The sequence below is a fragment of the Oncorhynchus mykiss genome, chromosome 9, assembly GCF_013265735.2.
Source record: "Oncorhynchus mykiss isolate Arlee chromosome 9, USDA_OmykA_1.1, whole genome shotgun sequence".
In the NCBI taxonomy this organism is placed as follows: Eukaryota; Metazoa; Chordata; class Actinopteri; order Salmoniformes; family Salmonidae; genus Oncorhynchus; species Oncorhynchus mykiss.
Genome location: NC_048573.1, coordinates 22,037,845 through 22,058,789, shown reverse-complemented (window position 1 = coordinate 22,058,789; position 20,945 = coordinate 22,037,845). Strand labels below are relative to the sequence as shown.

The 20,945-nt window shown below is 43.5% G+C and overlaps 1 protein-coding gene across 39 annotated transcripts in view; it reads right to left on the bottom strand.

Annotated features, from left to right (window-relative positions):
• Positions 1–20,945, bottom strand: part of LOC110531736 (receptor-type tyrosine-protein phosphatase delta) — a 595,272-nt gene that overhangs the window by 131,514 nt on the left and 442,813 nt on the right. For all 39 annotated transcript variants that reach the window (XM_036987567.1, XM_021615095.2, XM_036987574.1 and 36 more), the window contains one exon: positions 20,275–20,445. In XM_036987567.1, the coding sequence (XP_036843462.1) occupies positions 20,275–20,362 (88 nt within the window). In that variant the 5' untranslated portion in view covers positions 20,363–20,445. The remainder of the gene's footprint in view (positions 1–20,274; positions 20,446–20,945) is intronic.

The window sequence follows — 20,945 nt, the reverse complement described above, 5'->3', positions numbered from 1 at the left end:
AAAAACGGTGGTTCGTGCCTTCAGTTTTGCGCGAATGCTGCCATCTATCCACGGTTTCTGGTTAGAGAAGGTTTTAATAGTCACCGTGGGTACAACATCACCGATGCACTTGCTAATAAACTCTCTCGCCGAGTCAGCGTATATATGTCAATGTTGTTGTCTGGGCTACCCCGAACATATCCCAGTCCACGTGATCGAAGCAATCTTGAATCGTGGAATCCAATTGGTCAGACCAGTGCTGGATAGACCTGAGCACGGGCGTTTCCTGTTTTAGTTTCTGCCTATAGGCTGGGAGCAATAAAATGGAGTCATGGTCAGATTAGCCAAAGAGAGGGCAGGGGAGGGCTTTGTATAGATCGCGGACGTTAGAGTAACAATGGTCCAGAATGCTACCAGCTCGTGTCGCGCATTCGATATGCTGATATAATTTAGGAGGCCTTGTTCTCAGATTAGCTTTGTTAAAATCCCTAGCTACAATAAATGCAGCCTCAGGATATATGGTTTCCAGGCTACATAGAGTCAAGTTGGGGGGATATACACGGCTGTGCCTACAATCGAAGAGAATTCTGTTGGTAGATAATGTGGTCGGCATTTGATTGAAAATAATTCTAGGTCAGGTGTACAAAATGACTTGAGTTCCTGTATGCTGTTATGATTACACCATGAGTCGTTAATCATAAGGAATACACCCCCGCCCTTCTTCTTACCAGAGAGATGTTTGTTTCTGTCGGCGCGATGCGTGAAGAAACCGAGTGGTACCGACTCTGACAACACTCTGACAACATATCCTGAGTGAGCCATGTTTCTGTGAAACAGAGAATGTTACAATCTCTGTCTCTCTGGAAGGCAACTCGTGCCCTAATTTCATCCATCTTGTTGTCTAGAGATTGGACATTGGCGACAAATATGCTCGGAAGCGGTGGATGGTGTGCTCGCCTAGTAAGTCTGACCAGTAGGCCGCTCTGTTAGCCTCTCCTGCGACGACCGCATTGTTTTGGGTCGGCCTCTCGGATGTCCAGTGTGGAGGTCCGAATAAGGGATCCGATTCGGGAAAGTTGAAAGACTAGGTCGTAATGTTGGTAAGTTGACGTCGCTTTTATATCCAATAGTTCTTCCCGGCTGTATGTAATAACACTTGAGATTTTCTGGGCAAACAATGTAAGAAATAATACATTAAAAAACAAATTACTGCACAGTTTCCTAAGGACCTGAAGCGAGGCGACCATCTCTGTCGGAGCCATTTTCAAGATATAGTATAAAATTACACTGGCTTTAATACTATATCACAAGATATAGTATAAAATTTAGTAATTTCATTAGACATGCAAAAACCCCTAAACTTTGTGCAGTTTTCCAGTTTTCCATAGTCATTTTTACAATTTCAAAACTAGAGAACATTCAAGACAAACTCTTAGTTAACCCTCCAGCTATTGTCTTTATTCTAGACAGAGAGTGGTGATTTCACGTTAGTATAAAGGATTTTGGAAGACAGACGCAGGCGGGCTAGTTGCAGCCACCGAAGTTGCGGCGGCGCCGTACAGACCAGTCGCAGCGTCGTCGGACGGGCCATTCCTGCTGTCTCCCTCAATGGTCGATTATGGTATGAATGATTCGGGAGACAGGCGCAGGAATGCGTAATAGTTATTTTTATTAAGCCCAAATTACGGTGTGTCGTATAAAGGCACGGGGATTAAGACCAAACAAACACGTAACAAAACACAGGGTAGAAACCCAATACAAAAGAGCGAGGAGTACCTTGAATAAATAATACAAGAGCATGATGATTAACACACAGGATGAGACCCGTAATATTCTGCGCAATCCACAAGGGCACGAAGGCCCAAAAAACACAGCACAGGTACTCACACGCACCAAAGGACATTGTAACAATAATCGACCAGATCATGGAAACCAAAGGGCACATATATACAAATACTAATCAATGGGAATAGGGGACAGGTGTGGGTGATGACAATTCCGGAAGGATCAGTGACAGGTGAAAATACAAAAACAGTCCCTCCAGGGTTTTGCAGGGATATTTTGGGATATTTGTGGGCAAAAATGCTTGATTTCGATTTTTTTCTGACATTTTGCCAAAATTTTGTCCAATTTGTCACGGGAATGCGCTAACGAAGGCAAATGTTTGTTGACATGTGGCTTGATTGAACCATATATTGTGGTAAATGTGCAGTGTTTGGTTGAAATTGCGAGCCCTCTTGTTGTACAGTGATTATGGGTCAGTTTTATGCAATAACAATGCGATGATTTGTGGAACTATTTGTGGAACTATTGCTATGATTGCACAAATTTGAAAGCCCACATAATATGCAGGATATTGTTGATTTTGCATAGAATCTTATGATCGCAGAATCTTGTGAGAGACTGGAAAAAGAGAGAGATAAAAAATACCCACAGACCTTAATGAAAAGCCAATGCAATTTAATTAAATGCCACAAGGTATACTGATGCTCTAAAGCTTGGGAAGCCCTGGCTCCATTCTACACTAACTGGCAGAAAGGTTAAATACTCGGCAGTCACATTGACTCAGCATTACTGTTTGTTAGCTTCATGAATATTCTAGGGAAAGCCAGTTCACTTAGTGCGTAAAGTGAGTTGTAAAGTGAGTGCGATTTCTCTACTTTAAAGCGGTTGGACTCAGAGAAAGCTCATTTGCCACACCGAGCTGAACCCATAATGTCAACCAGTGTTATTTTAACACCATGCGCTTGATGGAATACTTAGCTGTTGTAATGGTACCATTTGCAGCAAGTCGGGGCTTTATTCCATTCCTTCTCTTCTGCTCAACATTTCACTTGGTAAAATCATCAAGAACCTCTAAAAACTACTGTGGCCTCCACCATTGCAAATTGAAGTATCCAACAATGCTTCTAACATTTGGTTCAATGCACGAGGGCCTTGGCCATGAGGAGAGGAGCAATTAGAGAGAAAAGATACCTTACTAAGTGGAAAGGAAAATGGCCGCCCATTGTGAGTGTTGGAGGGGGTCAGTGAAGATGCCACTGTGGCACAAGTTGCCACCCAGTGACACTGGGACATGGGCATCACCCCATCGTGGCACCTCATTACATCACAAACGGGCTCGGTTGGCGTCATTGACACAATGTGACACCTGTCATGGAGGCCACTGGCTTGTTCAGATGAATTCAACCACGTCCAATTACTACTGGTCTAATTGGGATAGGATTCGGGTACACAGAACTAAGTTGACTGTATTTCAATCGGAGTACAGAGGTCGCTTTACCTGGCTATCAGCTTAACATGAGGCAGACTTCAAAATGGCTACCATTATACTAGTGAAAGAATTGTTTGGTGTGACAACTGGTAATATAATGTTGGCAGTTTGTCATGTCAACATTTCCTTGAAACATTGCCCATGGTATGTTTGCAGTATGACTATGTGTGGTTCTGGGCAGCCATTTGTATTTTCTAGCAGCACATGAGGTGTGGAGTCTCTCATTAATCATTCCACCTGTGCCATGGCATTGTCAGAATCCATACAGCTCCTCTTACTATCAAAAGAGGGGTGGGTTGGAACCCGTCGCTAAAAACGATTTCCTTCCCTGGCCCTTCCGGACTGAATTTGTCACAAGGAGCCGAGTTCAGAAGGAATTGGCTTCCATTACGTGCCCATCCTCGTTTTTTCCTGTGTCTGTGTGCTTTGCCTCTTTCTTTTTTTGTGTAGCCTACAGTCCTCCCAGCTATGGCGGTGCCATTTATCACGTTGCCATCTCGACAGTGCCTGCATCCCTTTTTGCTGGAACCCATTAGAGCATCTCTGCATCGCGGTGGCCAGATTGCATTTCGGCTGAGCTCCGACATTTATCATATTTTGTCCCCAACTTTTTATCTTCACCTGCCCTGTGTGTGAAGCAGTCCCTATCAGCTGCTGGACTATGTAATGAAACACTGGGAGGTAAGCTGGGGTAAATAACCTAATTAAACTAGCTGAAAACAGGGACAAAGGAGGGAGGAAAATACACAAAAGGATGGTGATGGGTCCTCAAATGCCAGGGGAGGGACATGCTCACAGATGGGCTGTGGCGGAAGTCAAGGCGGTGGTGTGGCACTCTGCCCATTCCACCTCGTCCCAATCCCTGTATTTATTGTAGGCTAAGTGACGCTAGTGGAGGACCCTGAGAACGGTTCTCCTTTGTTTATTTCAATGATGTAACAAAAGTCACGAGTTCATCTTTCTCTTCAGAGGAAATCCAGGGCTTCTGAATTCTGGCCCCCTGTTTCCTGTTTCGAGGTACACATCTGCAACTCCAATAATGGTTGGAGCACAAGCCATGACTTCTCTCTCTCTCTCTCCCACTCTGTCTCTCTCTCCAACTTTGATGATTCTCGTTAGGGCTGAAAATGAAGAACACCCGGTGTCATAATTATCGGCGTTGTGGCACTTAACAGGATTGAGTCGATGCAGCGAAAATGTCAGAGGGCATTAGAGGCCGATTATTAATCCATATCAAGCTGGGGAAGGACAATATAATTATCACCTGATCGATATTCCTGGATCGGGTACAGATGTTTTGCAGTGACCACTGGATGGATTTGCTTTGTGAGTAACATTCAGAAAAGGTCAGATGCTGTAACAATGGTCTGTCTACTGTCTACTTCAGTCTGGAGAGTTTCTACCTTGACTGGAAATTGTGTTCAGTTTGTTAGCAGCACTAGGGTAGCCTGTTATAGCAAACTTCTAAAAAGACCACTGTGAAGCAAGAGAGGAAGTATGGCTAAACCTTTTTTTTGTCTGCTGTTATTGTTGGTGGGACTTTAAGATGTCCTGTAGTGTGGAAGTAGCACAGTCTCTGCCTGCCTTCGATTTCTGCTTGCAGCCTGTCTGTGTCCCCTGTATAATTTTTCTATAACAGGAAGTTCTCCCGATCCTCTTACAGAGGCAACACCAATAATCTGTCTCCTTTGGCTTACTGTACATTTATATCTACTGTAAGCTAATGCTACGTTCCAAAATGCACAATAAACGGATGCTTTGTCGCACAGTTATAATGCAAGATAATGGTCTTTACACACCAAGACAGACTGAATTCTTGAGACAAATGTAAACACTGCAATGAATTGTGGTCGTCCTGGTTTAGGATTTTCATGTCATGGAATCTGACAGAGGCATCCTTTTCTCTTAAGTCTGCATTTTACCTCACAGCAGCTTGGATCATCGCTGCACCACTGTTGGACACAGCCCAGCTCAAGTTCGGTCGGCCATGTCTTTTAGTGAACGACCAGAAAATTGAATGAATACCTAGTAAATTCCCTTGTGGATTTCAAAGACACGTCAAAACAAAGCGGCCAGGCCCCCTTAAGATGACTGTATCCTTCAGCGCTTCTGTTTTGCTTTTTTGTTAGCTATTTATTGTCTTTGAGATGAGAAGAAAAGCTATTCTTTCCATTTGTTTATGCCTTTTGTCTTTCTCTGACTTTCTCAGAGGCGGAACACACAACTTCTTTGGGTATTGCTACCCAGTGGATTTGACGACTGACAGGTTGTCTTGGCCTAGTTTTTTCCCCTCCCTCTCTCTTTTCCACTGGATCAGAGTAATAGTCTTAATCCCAGGGTTCACTGTCACATGCCTGTAATTCCGCAAAGCCATTAGAGGGCTATCCAACAGCACCGAACACCAAAACTCACACTGCTGTTGAACGCAGGTCAAACACACAGTCACACACACGGTCACACACACACACACACACACACACACACACACACACACACACACACACAGTGAGGGACCATCCACTGTACATTTCATTGACTGAAATGTTCCATCATTACAACCTCATCCCTGTTGGAAATGGGGAGAAAAATATCCTGAAAATATCCTTGTTCCAATTACATGGTGCAGCAAGTCAATGGGGGATTTATGTTCTTTGACCATCAGGTTGACAAACTCAATTTTGAGAACTGTTCCTCGAATGTGCTTATATTTCAACTTGTTCTAATCACTCTGCCTATATCAGATTGTGTTTTATTTCATTACACAATTGAGAGGGATACAACGGCTCGAGGTTTTAGTGTTGTGGAGCCCTTATATCATCAACCAGTAAGATTATACTCATCACCACTTAGCACCAATCAGATCGTTTCCATTTATCTCTCGCCACTTACAAATACAAGAAGCCGTACATGGTGTTTGTTTGGAGCGATAGAACATTACTTATCTCATATGGCCTAGCAATGATGTACAGGTTCCTCAATATTCCACTCTACAATTGGTTATTTAGCTTGTGTCCCTCAGTATCCCTCTGTTCCATTGGTTAGTCAGCAATAGTACCCCATACGCATTCCAAGTCGCAACAGGTGTAATAAAATTTTAAATAAAATTGTAATCACATGAAGGTTTTCCTCCCTCACAGACTTTCAACATATATTTGAGGTGAGACCGAAGATTAATTTGCAATTGACCTTCAATTCAGGGGTGCCGTCATTTTCTTCATCTGTTTATTCTCAGAACTCATATCCAAACCTTGAGGCCCATGAGATTAGGTTGGCACGGTGATCTTTAGCGAACTTTATTAATGTTGAGAACCTGTCATGACCAAATTATGCCCTAGTTAAAACGAATAATAAAACGAATACTTCTTGTTATTACTTTTCGTGCAAATTATTCCCTCAGCAAATATCATTTGACATTCTGCGTGTATCAATCATGCTACCAAGCACCCAGGTCTACAGTAAAGCATGTTCAGGCAACTGATTCAATAGGAATCACTCGATCTTTCTTTTCAAAGATGGAAAGGTAAAAGCAATCTTAGCAGATGTGGTTTTGTCTGTCACACTTCATTCTCTCTGCATAATGTTCTACCTCTTTCTCTATGATTCCCATAATGCTCTCTGGTACTCTCTCTCATACTCCCCGCCCTTACACTTTCTCAATTTTGAACCTCTTTCCTTCTCTCTGCTCGCTCTCTCTGTCCCTCCCTCCTTCTCTACCCACGTCCTTTCTCCCTCTCTGGCTGTCATGACGATTGGAGTGAGGCAGCCTGCCTGCCTGTCCTCCGGGCGGCTCAGGGGCTGACGGCTGATGGGCAGGTAATCTGATTCATTCAGCATCCCTCTCTCTAGCGGCTTAGGGAGCTGGCTGCCTCTGCCTCAGCCTGCCACAGCTGCTGCTCTCAGGGTATTCTCCCATCCATTAACATACATTACATAGACGGTTAGATCACACAGGGCCATGCAGGCCTGTACCTGTGGCCCTCGTGAGTCGTTTTACAGTATTTAATCTGGTGAAAGAGCCCCTGGACACATGGGTGGTATGACCCCGTTGTAGCCTGTTGAGCGTCACTCTACGTGCGACAGGCCACATGGTGGAAGAAGAATTGACCTAGGGTTGGATAGGCTCTTGTTTTGACATGTTTATGTAGGAAATCAGTATGTCCTTTGGTTGCAGTAGAGGGGATGTAGTAGTGCTGCCTTAACTGACATCTGTATGTTTGTGTGTGTGCGCCTGTGACCTATATATGTCATGTGTATGGGAATGAATGTGTGCATGTGCCTGTGTATATGTCTGTGACAGTATTTGTGCATTATGTGTGGGTGTGTGCACAGCTGCATGTGCATGATTACTATGTAGGTGTGCATGTTGGGCGTAGTGGATCGGGCCAGATCGGGCTCTCATAGTACCCTGTATCTCAGTGTAGGGGTGAAGGTGCTTTGCGGTATTCGAGGTCTCCCATGCCCGTCTTCTACAATCCACAGTTCAGCCCATCAATCAAATGTCCAGGGCATCTCTCTAACCAGCTATCTATAACCACCGAACCACAGCTCTCTCAATGGCTTATAGGGGAAATCACCACACTCACATTATGGCCCTGTTTAACCGGGCTCTCCGGTGTCTCCTTGTTCTCCCGCTAAGAGCTAACCGCTAAAAGTGTTGCTGATCCCCACTCCACTCCCGCTGGCAAACCGTCGTAATTTCCGCATGCGAACACCAACGTAGCATCGCCACGTGGCTTTAATGGCAAAAATGTAGCCTATCCTTCCCCGGACGCCTCCGCCTGAAAAATCGGGGAATAAACTGCAAGCAAGCCAATTAAAGGGCTCTGTCATAATGAGACGCAACAGATCATGTGGTGTGAAATTACTGTCTTCTCTCACGCGGGCAGAGAGAGAGGAAAGAGAGAGAGAGAGGATCGCAGAGAGCTCTGATTATGTTTTTTTCCTCCCTCCCGCTCTCCAAGGGGACGGAAAGAGAGACTGGGAAAATCTTATTTGAAATGTGTACTTAAAGAAATCTGTGTAGACACAAATCCTGACATTATGTGCTCTGTTTGACAGCTGCCCTCCCATATGTATGGAGTAGCATCCCATCCCAACACACAGAGAGAGAGAGAGAGAGAGAGAGAGAGAGAGAGAGAAAGAGAGAGAGAGAGAGAGAGAGAGAGAGAGAGAGAGAGAGAGAGAGATTAACTCTCCTGCATTGTAGTCACCCAACCCCTGTCCTACACTAATTAGCTACACTTAATATTCAATATTCATATTGAATATGAGTGATGGTGAGGAGTGGACAATTAATTTGCTGGAGAGAGGATGATGAATGAAACAGATGTCACCCCCAAGAGGATGGGCCTCGAACGTTCAGGGGATGGGGCGGTCCTGGTGAGGCTTTGATGGATGCCATATAAATATCTCATCAGTGGTGTGTGTGTGTGTTTTGTGGGTGTTTCTGTGAGATAATGGGCATGTGTGTGAGTAAGAGTGGTCCCTCTCTGTATGTGTGCGAGAGAAACTGTGTGCTTGTGCATGTGTTTAGGGGGAGCAGTTGAAACTGGGCAGCTCCCCCACTAATGGAAAGGGTTGTTTTGTGTGTGTGTGTCTGGGTTTGTGTCGACATGTCGATATTCTGCAGTGGCGGAAGGATGGGTACTTAGTGCACTGCACCATTTGAATCAAGGCCTTGGCTCAGTTTCAAGTGGAAAAGCCTTTACATCGGACCATAGTGTGAGTTTATTTTCACCTCTCATTGGAATCTTTCCCTCTCATTAACTGTAACATAAACTACATTAAAGCCTTGTGTCAGAAGTCCGACAAAAAGCAAATTACTTATACGTCAAAGTTGCAAAAAGGGTTTGAACTATGCTGTTTTTGAGGCAGAGTGAATGAGTGAGTGAGTGAGGTAACGGGAGAGAAAGAAAGTTAGAGAGAGAGATAAAGAGAATGGGAGAGAGTGAAAGAAAGGTGGTAAAAGAGACGACATGGAAAGAGAGAAAATGTTTGAAATAGAGCACTCACTATCACGTATGCTAACCTATTCGGACAACGATAGGCCGGCGGGGATGTTAGCCCTATAGATTTCCAATCAACGTTGGGAGGATTGGAGTGAAACATGTGAAAAAGGTATAGGCGTTTTGGCCTGGGAACACAGATAGCCCCGGTGCACTTCACTGAGACGAAGGCTTTACACCATTAACCACTCTGCAGCCCCAAGGTACTCCCTTCCCAACACGTAAATGTGCTGTACTGGGATCAGTGAAATGTTCCTCCCCCAGAGTGAGACCAAAGAACAGGCTCCAGGCCAGGTGTCCTAACACAGTGATATGGAGAGAGAATGACACGTGTGAACTTACTATCTATTAGATGTGGACACGGACACACTATAGTACATACAAACTGTATACTCATGTGAACACACTCACTCTCTCTCACACACACACACACACACACACACACACACACACACACACACACACACACACACACACACACACACACACACACACACACACACACACACACACACAGCTTCAAGAATATAAGGGCTTTTATGAGTTTCAGACACTGTAAGGACCTACTCAGACACAGTCATGTATCCAGTCATAGGCAGAGGAGCCTTTGGCATTTCAAGGGGAGGCATCGGGCCCTGATACAATCTGGTGACGTCTTGCTCTCCCAAATGTATTTTTATTTTTTTTCTGTTTTCTTCACAAATATATCAAAGTGTAGCACCCATAACTGTCTATGTGCCTGCATCTTATATGCATACCTTGGTTGATACATTTATTATTAAATATTGTTAATAAGGTTGCTAAAATGAGACACGTTCGGCTCGGGAGGATATCCGCTAAACCATTCTGATCCGGGGCCTCTTAATAGGAGGTGAGGTTGTCGTCATGCATCTGACTAATTAGCCCAGCGTAGGTTATTAAGCCGCTAATTGATTGGATGTGATGCCTCTTCAACCAAACTGGCAAGGGGGAAAAACTATTTTTTGCAGCTCCTCCACTCCCCCACTCCTGCAGCTCCTCCACTCCCATACTCCTGCATCTCCCCCACTCCTGCAGCTCCTCCACTCCCCCACTCATGCAGCTCCTCCACTCCCCCACTCCTGCAGCTCCTCCACTCCCCCACTCCTGCAGCTCCTCCACTCCTGCAGCTCCTCCACTCCTGCAGCTCCTCCACTCCCCCACTCCTGCAGCTCCTCCACTCCCCCACTCCTGCAGCTCCTCCACTCCCCCACTCCTGCAGCTCCTCCTCTCCACTCCCCCACTCCTGCAGCTCCTCCTCTCCACTCCCCCACTCCTGCAGCTCCTCCACTCCCCCACTCCTGCAGCTCCAAGTGAAGGGTTGGGATTCATATCATCTCAACTGACATTCCAACGCCATCATATCTTGAATGTACCATACAAGTAGGTAGGGCATACAGAACAGTATGAACCACCACATAAAACAATAAGTGTTAAGACTTCTTACCCGAAAAGAGAAAAGTCTACTAAAAACAGAATCCTTCATCCCTCCAATTCCTAACTGGCCCTCTGTGTTCTAAAGCAGTTCAAATGACCACCTTGGGAGTTTGCTACCACTGGACAACTACTGTACCTCAGGGGGCTGGCCTCAGTGAACCTCACAACATAACTGACACTGACCTGGAGGGAAAAGAAATGTCACCTGCATGATGTGTGCCATAAATACCGTGTGCCTTCCATATTGAAACATAGTCTTTCTTCTGGGTGATTCACGGTTGCACCTATCCTTCTGGTATAAGCTAGGCTAAGAGTTTCTGCTGTAGCGCTAATCAAGTTCTTGATCATTTATTCAGATCAAGGATTCACTTTCAACACAAAGTTAAGTTTTCAAATGATCATAATCTGGTGAGTGGAACTGTGTTTTGTTATTGCAGTGCGGTTGCTGTTGTTAGCCATCTCTTTCAAAATAGCTTATGTGTGTGAAATATTGTTGCAGTTAAACTTTAGATCACCCGTTACTTTGTGTATTGAACATGAACATATTTTTGGAATGGGAAGTAATAGTTGTACATTTCGATTGGTAAATGTTTAGCCTAATGGTTGTGTTTTTGTGTTCTTATGATTGAGACCTACTGGCTTATTATGTCCTAATGAATGGACTGCTTATTCTTTAACATCATGCTGTGTGTGACTGCTGTCTTTCTATCAGTCTATGTGTTTTACAGAAAGTGCGCTCTCCAACATGGAGTGCACCGCTTATTACGGTCGCTGTCCTTTTAGCATCAGGGGCCTGTCACACTCTGTGACACTGTAGTCACTTTTGGTGATAGTGGGATGGTGACGTCGTTAGGCTACCATGGGTTGTGAAAGCAGTGTGGCTCGTTGCTGTTGGTAGCATTGTCAGTGCGGGTGCCGTCTCTGTGTGAGTGGCAGGCCGAAGCATGGCTCAACCTCAGGCCTGTTTCATTTAGTTGGGCGCATTAGGCCTAAGTGATGCTATGTTTCTGTTATTTCTCTTGATTTTTGAGTTTGGAAGAAACATGTTAAAATAAGTTTTTCCTCCACTGAAGGTCCAATAGCCACGATTCGCCACCGTAATGTACTAACAATTGATCATCCACATTGATGTACCCACTATTTGAAAACCACAAGACAGTATCCTTTACTCTGTAACAGGAATACTTATTTAACGGTAAAGCACATCCATTCAAGCTAGTGACCAAATCCAATAATCCCAAAGGCTCTATCTATTAATTGCACAGTCGCTCTAATGACGTCGCGCAACATCTGCATTGTTACAGGGTGCTCTGGCATACGGAGGGGTTATCCACTTTAGCATATGCCAGCATGCTAAACGCTGTGCCAAGCGTAACCCAGGCATACGCAGAACAGCTGGCATTGTGTTTGGCTCACCGGCTGATCACGGCATCAAAGGCATACTAGAGGGTTCTGTGTCAAACCTGGCCATTTGTGCTCTCTTACTGGGAGCATCCAGTTCAAATCAGGCTTTATATTCCATCTTTGACAGACAAACATGCCAAAACCTGAGGTAAAATCTGTCCAAATTCATTTCAATTTAGGTTTGAATTGGGTGTGTATTGTGAATGGGAAAAAACAATCCATTTGGATTGTGAAGAGACTTGGTCAGTTGTCAGTCAAGAGGGCGCACCATAACCATTTGGCTATTTGGTTTTGTGTTCTGGAGGTTTTGTTCTGTCAATACCTTTTCTCTTGGATTCGAATGCCTCAGAGTGGCTAAATTGCCCCTCCATTATCAAGTCAATGTCTCTTGGAGACGTAAGTGCACTTAAAAATAGCATTAGCGCCCGAGGCTAGCCCTTAATTACGGTATGTGCATCTGAGCATGCACAATGCCTCTGTATTGTAAGAAAAAGTTCAATTTCTTAGTCTTTCTATGTGTATGTGAGGGTCAAGGAGCTTTGGGGATCGGCCTAACCTTTGTATGGTACTCTGACCTTAAGTGGATGGCCAAATTACAGCATTCCATAGCAAGGCTAAGAGCATCATGTAACGGACTGCCAGGGGGTTTCTACAAGACAAAGCAGAATTCCTAGCGTAAATGGCCAATGCACAGTGTCCTATGGAGTAATTACATTATAAAGTAACGACTTGATTGTGAAGCACAGAGTTTGTAGAGTACAGTACTTCTACTGGAGAAAACTATGATTACTGCTTATTCCTTTATGATAGTGAAGCCCTGGTAGCGGATAGCTACTCCGAAGGCCACGGTAACATTGTGCTTAATTACGTTTCCATTGTCTTGTGATCTGATTGCGTGCGACTGAACCACAGGTTTGTAATTTAACACAGTTGTTGAGGAGGGTTCTGGAGCCTTTGGTGTTTTCTAACCCATATTTGTGCTGTGAACATGGTCACATGGTCAGAGTGGAATGGACTCAATTTAAATCAAATTACCATGCAGGCAAATTAAGCTGTGGAATTTAATTTGAACTGTTGTAAAAATGCTAATTTCAGAACAGCCTGGAAGCCCATATGCAAATACAACACTATTTTACAATAATTCATATTAGGGGAGGCAAGCATAAAACACAATTTACAACCCCCTGACATCTGGGAATACAGTATCATTAGCCCTAAGTCTAGCTAGGAGGTGCGGCTCAGTGTGCTCACATGAGCCTGTGTGTGTGTGTGTGTGTGTGTTCATGCGTGCGTGCGTGCGTGTGTGTACATGCCTGACAGAAGGTCTATGAATGTGTGGCTCTATGGATGAATATAAATTGAGTTAAAAGCATCGAGTTAATGACCATTGACATATACACTCCATAAAAAGATGTCTAATTTTGGAGAAAAACACCATATTATTCCATAATCTATTCATATACTGACACTGACCCTGACAGCCATCCGAGTGACACAGTGACGTGGTCGGGCTTGAGCCCTATGATAATGCCCGTGAATAACAACAATATGGGAAAGTCTGTTCCTCACAGTGCACTGAGGAATTATATTGCACATTATGTTCGCCACAGAGCCGCGCACAATTTGACCTCTGCATGGAAACGCACTAGTCTGTCTCCTGATTCTACTTGAGCCATCAGAACCTGGCAAGAGCACTTTCATTTGTTGGTGTAGGATGCAGCCAGCGTAACAAATGTATGTAATTCCCCACGTTATTGTTCTCCCTTTCTCTCTCTCTCCCTTCTATTCTCACTCCACACGCAACGGCTTGAGCGAAGAGAGTAAAAGAAAGAGAGAGGGAGAGATGGACGGATGAATAAATAGATGGAGAGTATTTGCTTTTCCACTTTCCATGTAGTTAATCAAGGGCTACGCCAGAGGGAAAGATAGAGTGTTCTGCATCCCAAATGGCACCATATTCCCTTCCTTTGACCAGGGCCCATAGGTGCCATTTGGGATGCATCCTGTGAGTGAACGCGTGTGTGAAGGACAGTCAGATAGAGTTTTGGGGACGAAAGCGGTTCGAGTGTTTCCAGATGTCCGGGGGAACCCGTCGATACTTATTCGACGCATTAAAAGAGGAGCGTTCACTCCACTGGGATACAACATGCCATCCGTCATTAGTGGAGAGAATCAATTAAACCAGCATTAGGCACCAGGGTGACTTAGTTTGTATTTCAAATAGCACCCTATTCCCTATATAGTGCACTACTTTTGACTAGGGTCCATAGAGCGATTGATTTAGGAGGGATTTAAAGCAACAAGTCACATATGACCTAAGTAGTTGCTCAATAAACGAACAGGAAAACCCATTCCTACTCTGAAGGAGTGATCTTCGGGAGTGTATCAATGATCAATAATGATCAATGGATTGTCAATATGTGTCTAGCTGCAGTGAGGAAGGGTCCAGAGAGGACAAACAAACAAGCACAAAGGCAAAACCATTAGACTTCTAACAACCTCCAGGGCTTGTTGTGTTTTGTTTGGTGCTGTTTGTTTGCTAGGAATGCTGGGGAGGCAAACAGTCATTGCATTAAATGTCGCTAGTGAATCACTGAGCTGTTCAGTTCCGGGCCCTGGTCAAAATTGAAAGGATATATAATATAGAGGTACCTAGGGCTGGATTAGAAATTGTTTGTCCGAAATGCCATCCTCTTCCCTATATAGTGCATTTTTGACCAGGGCCCATAGAGGCTTTGATCAAAAGTAGTGTACCGAATAGGATGCTATTTGTGACGTAGACATGGGTTTGAGGGAACTGAACAGCTCAGTGATTCACTAGCGACATTTAATGCAACGACTTATGTGTTTCAGACATAAGGAAGTGGATGGCTGCAAACTTTCTACTTTTAAACTCGGACAAAACAGAGATGCTTGTTCTAGGTCCCAAGAAACAAAGAGATCTTCTGTTGAATCGGACAATTATTCTTAATGGTTGTACAGTCGTTTCAAATAAAACTGTGAAGGACCTCGGCGTTACTCTGGACCCTGATCTCTCTTTTGAAGAACATATCAAAAAAACATATAAATGACCATGCTGGTCATTTATGAACATTTGAACATCATGTTCTGTTACAATCTCCACCCGGCACAGCCAGAAGAGGACTGGCCACCCCACATAGCCTGGTTCCTCTCTTGGTTTCTTCCTAGGTTTTGGCCTTTCTAGGGAGTTTTTCCTAGCCACCGTGCTTTTACACCTGCATTGCTTGTTGTTTGGGGGTTTAGGCTGGGTTTCTGTACAGCACTTTGAGATATCAGCTGATGTACGAAGGGCTATATAAATACATTTGATTTGATTTGTTTGCCTCACCAGCATTCCAAGCAAACAAACAGAACCAAACAAAACACAACAAGCCCTGGAGGTTGTTAGAAGTCTAATGGTTTTGCCTTTGTGCTTGTTTGTTTGTCCTCTCTGGACCCTTCCTCACTGCAGCTAGACACATATTGACGATCCATGGATCATTATTGATCATTGAAACACTCCCGAAGATCCCTCCTTCAGAGTAGGAATGGGTTTCTCTGTTTGTCTATTATGCCATTGTTCAACCAGAGAAACAGCACGGTTGTTTGGCTCCACCACCGGCGTCCCCCCATCTCACCCCGGGGCTCATCAGGGAAAATAATGCCCTCTTTCAATAGTCCGAGCCCAATTTGCCACATCAACTAAAGCAATAGCCTCAACTCCACATAGGCACAGTCCTATGCCAACAAAAGGCCCTTTCTATCCATGCCTATCCACATGTTAACCAAACAAAGCATTGCCATATAGCATTTGTCCGTGTTAGCATCGTTAGCGCCAAAACCCCAAACCCTCCCTATGTGTGTGCTTGCCTGTCCGGGGACATTTTTTTCCCGCCTTTGCGGGAGAGGTTAGGGCAGCCAGCCGGACATGGGCACACAGGACTGGCTTCGAGGATGGTGCCATCTGTTGAGCAGGCCGAGTCAGCCATTTTCACCCTCTCACGTGTCTCATATCCTCCACCATATCTCCTCGCCTGCGGGGCTAACACACCCCAGTTGGGCTAACACACTGCACTGACGGAGGCATTCAGCTTCCCTTCTTCCTCTATGGGGTTTTAGAGTGTTAAAATGAGGAGGTTGGTGGTGGGAGGGGGTTATTCGGTTGGTATTTTGGTCTTTCCTCTCACGGCTAGTGCAGTATTGGGGAGAGTCCTAAGGCTGAGCTGAGCAGCTGAAGTGTTTATGCAGATGCAGTGGAACACTAGAGAGAAAATGGATGCAGTCACTGGCATGGAGCTAACACAGAGGCTAAAAAGCAATGGAGAGAGAGAGAGAGACAGAGAGAGAGAGAGAGAGAGAGAGAGAGAGAGAGAGAGAGAGAGAGAGAGAGAAGGAATATCCGCAATAAAGGGTCTATAGCAACAAAGAATAAAGGTGGAGAGAAGAGAGAGCTGAATATAGCTGTTTATATCTGATTATAAACTGGATGGTTCGAGCCCTGAATGCTGATTGGCTGAAAGCCAATGGTATATCAGACCTTATTCTATGGGTATGACAAAACCTTAATTTCCCTGCTCTATTTACATTGGTAACCAGTTTATAATAGCAATGTTTGTGGTATATTGCCAAAATACCATGACTAAGGGCTGTATCAAGGCACTCTGCGTTGCGTCATGCATATGAACAGCCCGTAGTCATGGTATATTGGCCATATACCACACCCCCTCTGGCCTTATTGCTTAAATATAGCAGGATACAGCTGAATATAGCTGGATATATCTAAATATAGCTGGATATAGTTGAATATAGCTGGATATAGCTAAATATAGCTGGATATAGCTGAATATAGCTGAATATAGCTGGATATAGTTTGATATAGCTAAATATAACTGGATATAGCTGAATATAGCTGGATATAGCTAAATATAGCTGAACATAGCTGGATATTGCTAAATATAGCTGGATATAGTTGAATATAGCTGGATATAGTTGAATATAGCTGGATATAGCTAAATATAGCTGAATGTAGCTGGATATAGCTGGATATAGCTAGATATAGCTGAATATAGCTGGATATAGCTGAATATAGCTGGATATAGCTGAATATAGCTAGATATAGCTGGATATAGCTGAATATAGCTGGATATAGCTGGATATAGCTAAATATAGCTGGATATAGCTAAATATAGCTGGATATAGCTAAATATAGCTGGATATAGCTGAAAATAGTTGAATATAGCTGGATATAGCTGAATATAGCTGGATATAGCTGAATATAGCTGGATATAGCTGGATATAGCTGAATGTAGCTGGATATAGCTAAATATAGCTGGATATAGCTGAAAATAGCTGGACATAGCTGAATATAGCTGGATATAGCTGGATATAGTTGAATATATATATTGCTGGATATACTCTGCGTTGCGTCATGCATATGAACAGCCCGTAGTCATGGTATATTGGCCATATACCACACCCCCTCTGGCCTTATTGCTTAAATATAGCAGGATACAGCTGAATATAGCTGGATATAGCTAAATATAGCTGGATATAGTTGAATATAGCTGGATATAGCTAAATATAGCTGGATATAGCTGAATATAGCTGAATATAGCTGGATATAGTTTGATATAGCTAAATATAACTGGATATAGCTGAATATAGCTGGATATAGCTAAATATAGCTGAACATAGCTGGATATTGCTAAATATAGCTGGATATAGTTGAATATAGCTGGATATGGTTGAATATAGCTGGATATAGCTAAATATAGCTGAATGTAGCTGGATATAGCTGGATATAGCTAGATATAGCTGGATATAGCTGAATATAGCTGGATATAGCTGAATATAGCTAGATATAGCTGGATATAGCTGAATATAGCTGGATATAGCTGGATATAGCTAAATATAGCTGGATATAGCTAAATATAGCTGGATATAGCTGAAAATAGCTGAATATAGCTGGATATAGCTGAATATAGCTGGATATAGCTGAATATAGCTGGATATAGCTGGATATAGCTGAATGTTGCTGGATATAGCTAAATATAGCTGGATATAGCTGAAAATAGCTGGACATAGCTGAATATAGCTGGATATAGCTGGATATAGTTGAATATAGCTGGATATAGCTAGATATAGCTGGATATAGCTGAATATAGCTGGATATAGCTGGATATTGCTAAATATAGCTGGATATAGCTAAATATAGCTGGATATAGCTGAAAATAGCTGAATATAGCTGGATATAGCTGGATATAGCTGAATATAGCTGGATATAGCTGAATATAGCTGGATATAGCTGGATATAGCTGAATGTAGCTGGATATAGCTAAATATAGCTGGATATAGCTGAAAATAGCTGGATATAGCTGAATATAGCTGGATATAGCTGAATATAGCTGAATATAGCTGGATATAGTTTGATATAGCTAAATATAACTGGATATAGCTGAATATAGCTGGATATAGCTAAATATAGCTGAACATAGCTGGATATTGCTAAATATAGCTGGATATAGTTGAATATAGCTGGATATAGCTAAATATAGCTGGATATAGTTGAATATAGCTGGATATAGCTAGATATAGCTGGATATAGCTGAATATAGCTGGATATAGCTGGATATTGCTAAATATAGCTGGATATAGCTAAATATAGCTGGATATAGCTAAATATAGCTGGATATAGCTGAAAATAGCTGAATATAGCTGGATATAGCTGAATATAGCTGGATATAGCTGAATATAGCTGGATATAGCTAAATATAGCTGGATATAGCTGAAAATAGCTGGATATAGCTGGATATTGCTAAATATAGCTGGATATAGCAGGATATACCTGGATATAGCAGGATATAGCTGGATATAGCAGGATGAAGCTGGATTGAGCAGGATGTATTTGGATATAGCTGAGAGAAGACATAATCCCTGAGAAAATATGTACTACTTCAAATTGGTCTGGATCTCCATTCTCTTACACCTCAGCTATGGACACTGGCCTGTCATCCAACCCCCTATCCCCAACCCCCTCTCTCCTCTGTTACTCAGTCATTGCTGGACTGCCGTCACCTTCCCTCACGGTCAGTTTGTTTTGGCTTGGAAATGATAAACCAGCACAGCTGTCCAAAGGGCTATCAGATCAGCTGTTAGCAAGCAGACAGCAACAGGGAGAGAAAGGAAGGTGGGGATTTAGGGGTTAGGATGGCCAAGTGCATTTGTGGTTGTCTCATGGGTTACATCTGTGCTCAAATTCCCCCGTGGAATGCCCACTGGCGACTCGAGTTTGGATGTCTGATAGTTGGCTTTCCTTTATTTTCTTTTGCATGACACATTAGTCATAGCACCTAAACTACAAGTGCATGGTGACATAGTCCATGTTCATGGTCTATTCTATTCTATATGATTGCTAGTTGTGCTCAATAGAAAGCACATAAACTGCTGCTATGATTAAAATGGCCAAGTCAATAAAAACCTAGACACACCTGAAGTGACAATTTACTTTTCCATTCATCTCTCTCACTGTGAAATATATGCAGTGGGAGGGGAAAATTGAGATGGGAGAAAATGAAACAGATTGCAGCGAACATTTCTCAACCAAAAGTTTCGAGTCTCGCCCATCAATTTCTCTTTTTCTGCTCCCTCGTCTGTGACCTTGGGAGGACACTCCGCTATTCAAACACATTCAAGCTGAAGAGGGAGATTCCTGCGGTGTGAAGGGTGTAATAAAACTTTTATTCACCTGCACCTGCTTCCTGGAACGTAGTGATTAATGGGAAGCGGTGTTAAGCAGGGAAAACGGAGTAGGATAAACTCACTGGAGTCTGAAACCTGTTGTGACACCTCAGTGCTCAGATTTCAACTCCAAACATCCAATGTCTTTTTGTGGTGATATATATGGTTATCTCCATATAGGATAAGAATGTAGAGGAATGGACTTATGGCCATGGCCTTGTACTCATCAGGGTGTTGGGTAGAGAGAGAGAGAGAGAGAGAGAGAGAGAGAGAGTGCTGTGTTTTTGTGTGTGTATGACTGTTAGTGTGTGTATGTGACAATGAGATAAGACCACTTACAAGAGACATCTCTCATCCCTACAGTGGCACGAACTGAAGAGAAAGAGAGGACGAGAAGAAGTGACGAAAAGTGACACTTACTTTCGGCGTCGGCGAGAAGGAGGAGCAGACCCAGGACGAGCAGTGCGGGTCTAGCTATGTGCATCATGGGACAGCTTGGCACCAGCATGCTTTGGCAGCCTCAGTGGTGCTGGCTCACAGAGCTCTGTGAGTCAGTCTGGTCTGACTTCTCAGATGCAGGATATTCACAGCCTGCGGGGGGAGAGAGGGAGTGGGGGAGAGAGGGAGGAAAGGAGAGAGGAGAGGGAAAGAGAGTGAGGGCATGAATGAAACAAAGTGGTTTGGCTTCTCGTACTTTATCTATCTAGTGCACATTTCTGACATACCCACACAGACTCAGTAGGTTCTGACAGCTAAAGAGGAGAGAGGGTGATGTGCTCGCAGGCTATATTCGGACACTTCGGAACGCATGTTAGTGTGCGTACGTCCACACGCACGTACACAGATGAAAGGGCTCACTAACGCACTCGCAGCAAGAATTTGCACACATGCTCTAATCAAATTAACTATCTGTTTGTGATCATCACTGTTACATGTCAGACTTTTACACAATTTGCTAAATCATTTACTGATACCATGTGCTATGTAGAATGTAAAAAAAAATAGGTTCTGAGATGTACATACAGAAAACTCACACATTCAACATGCTAGCAGGGGAATCCTAACCTCCTAAACCGTCCCTGGAGAACCAT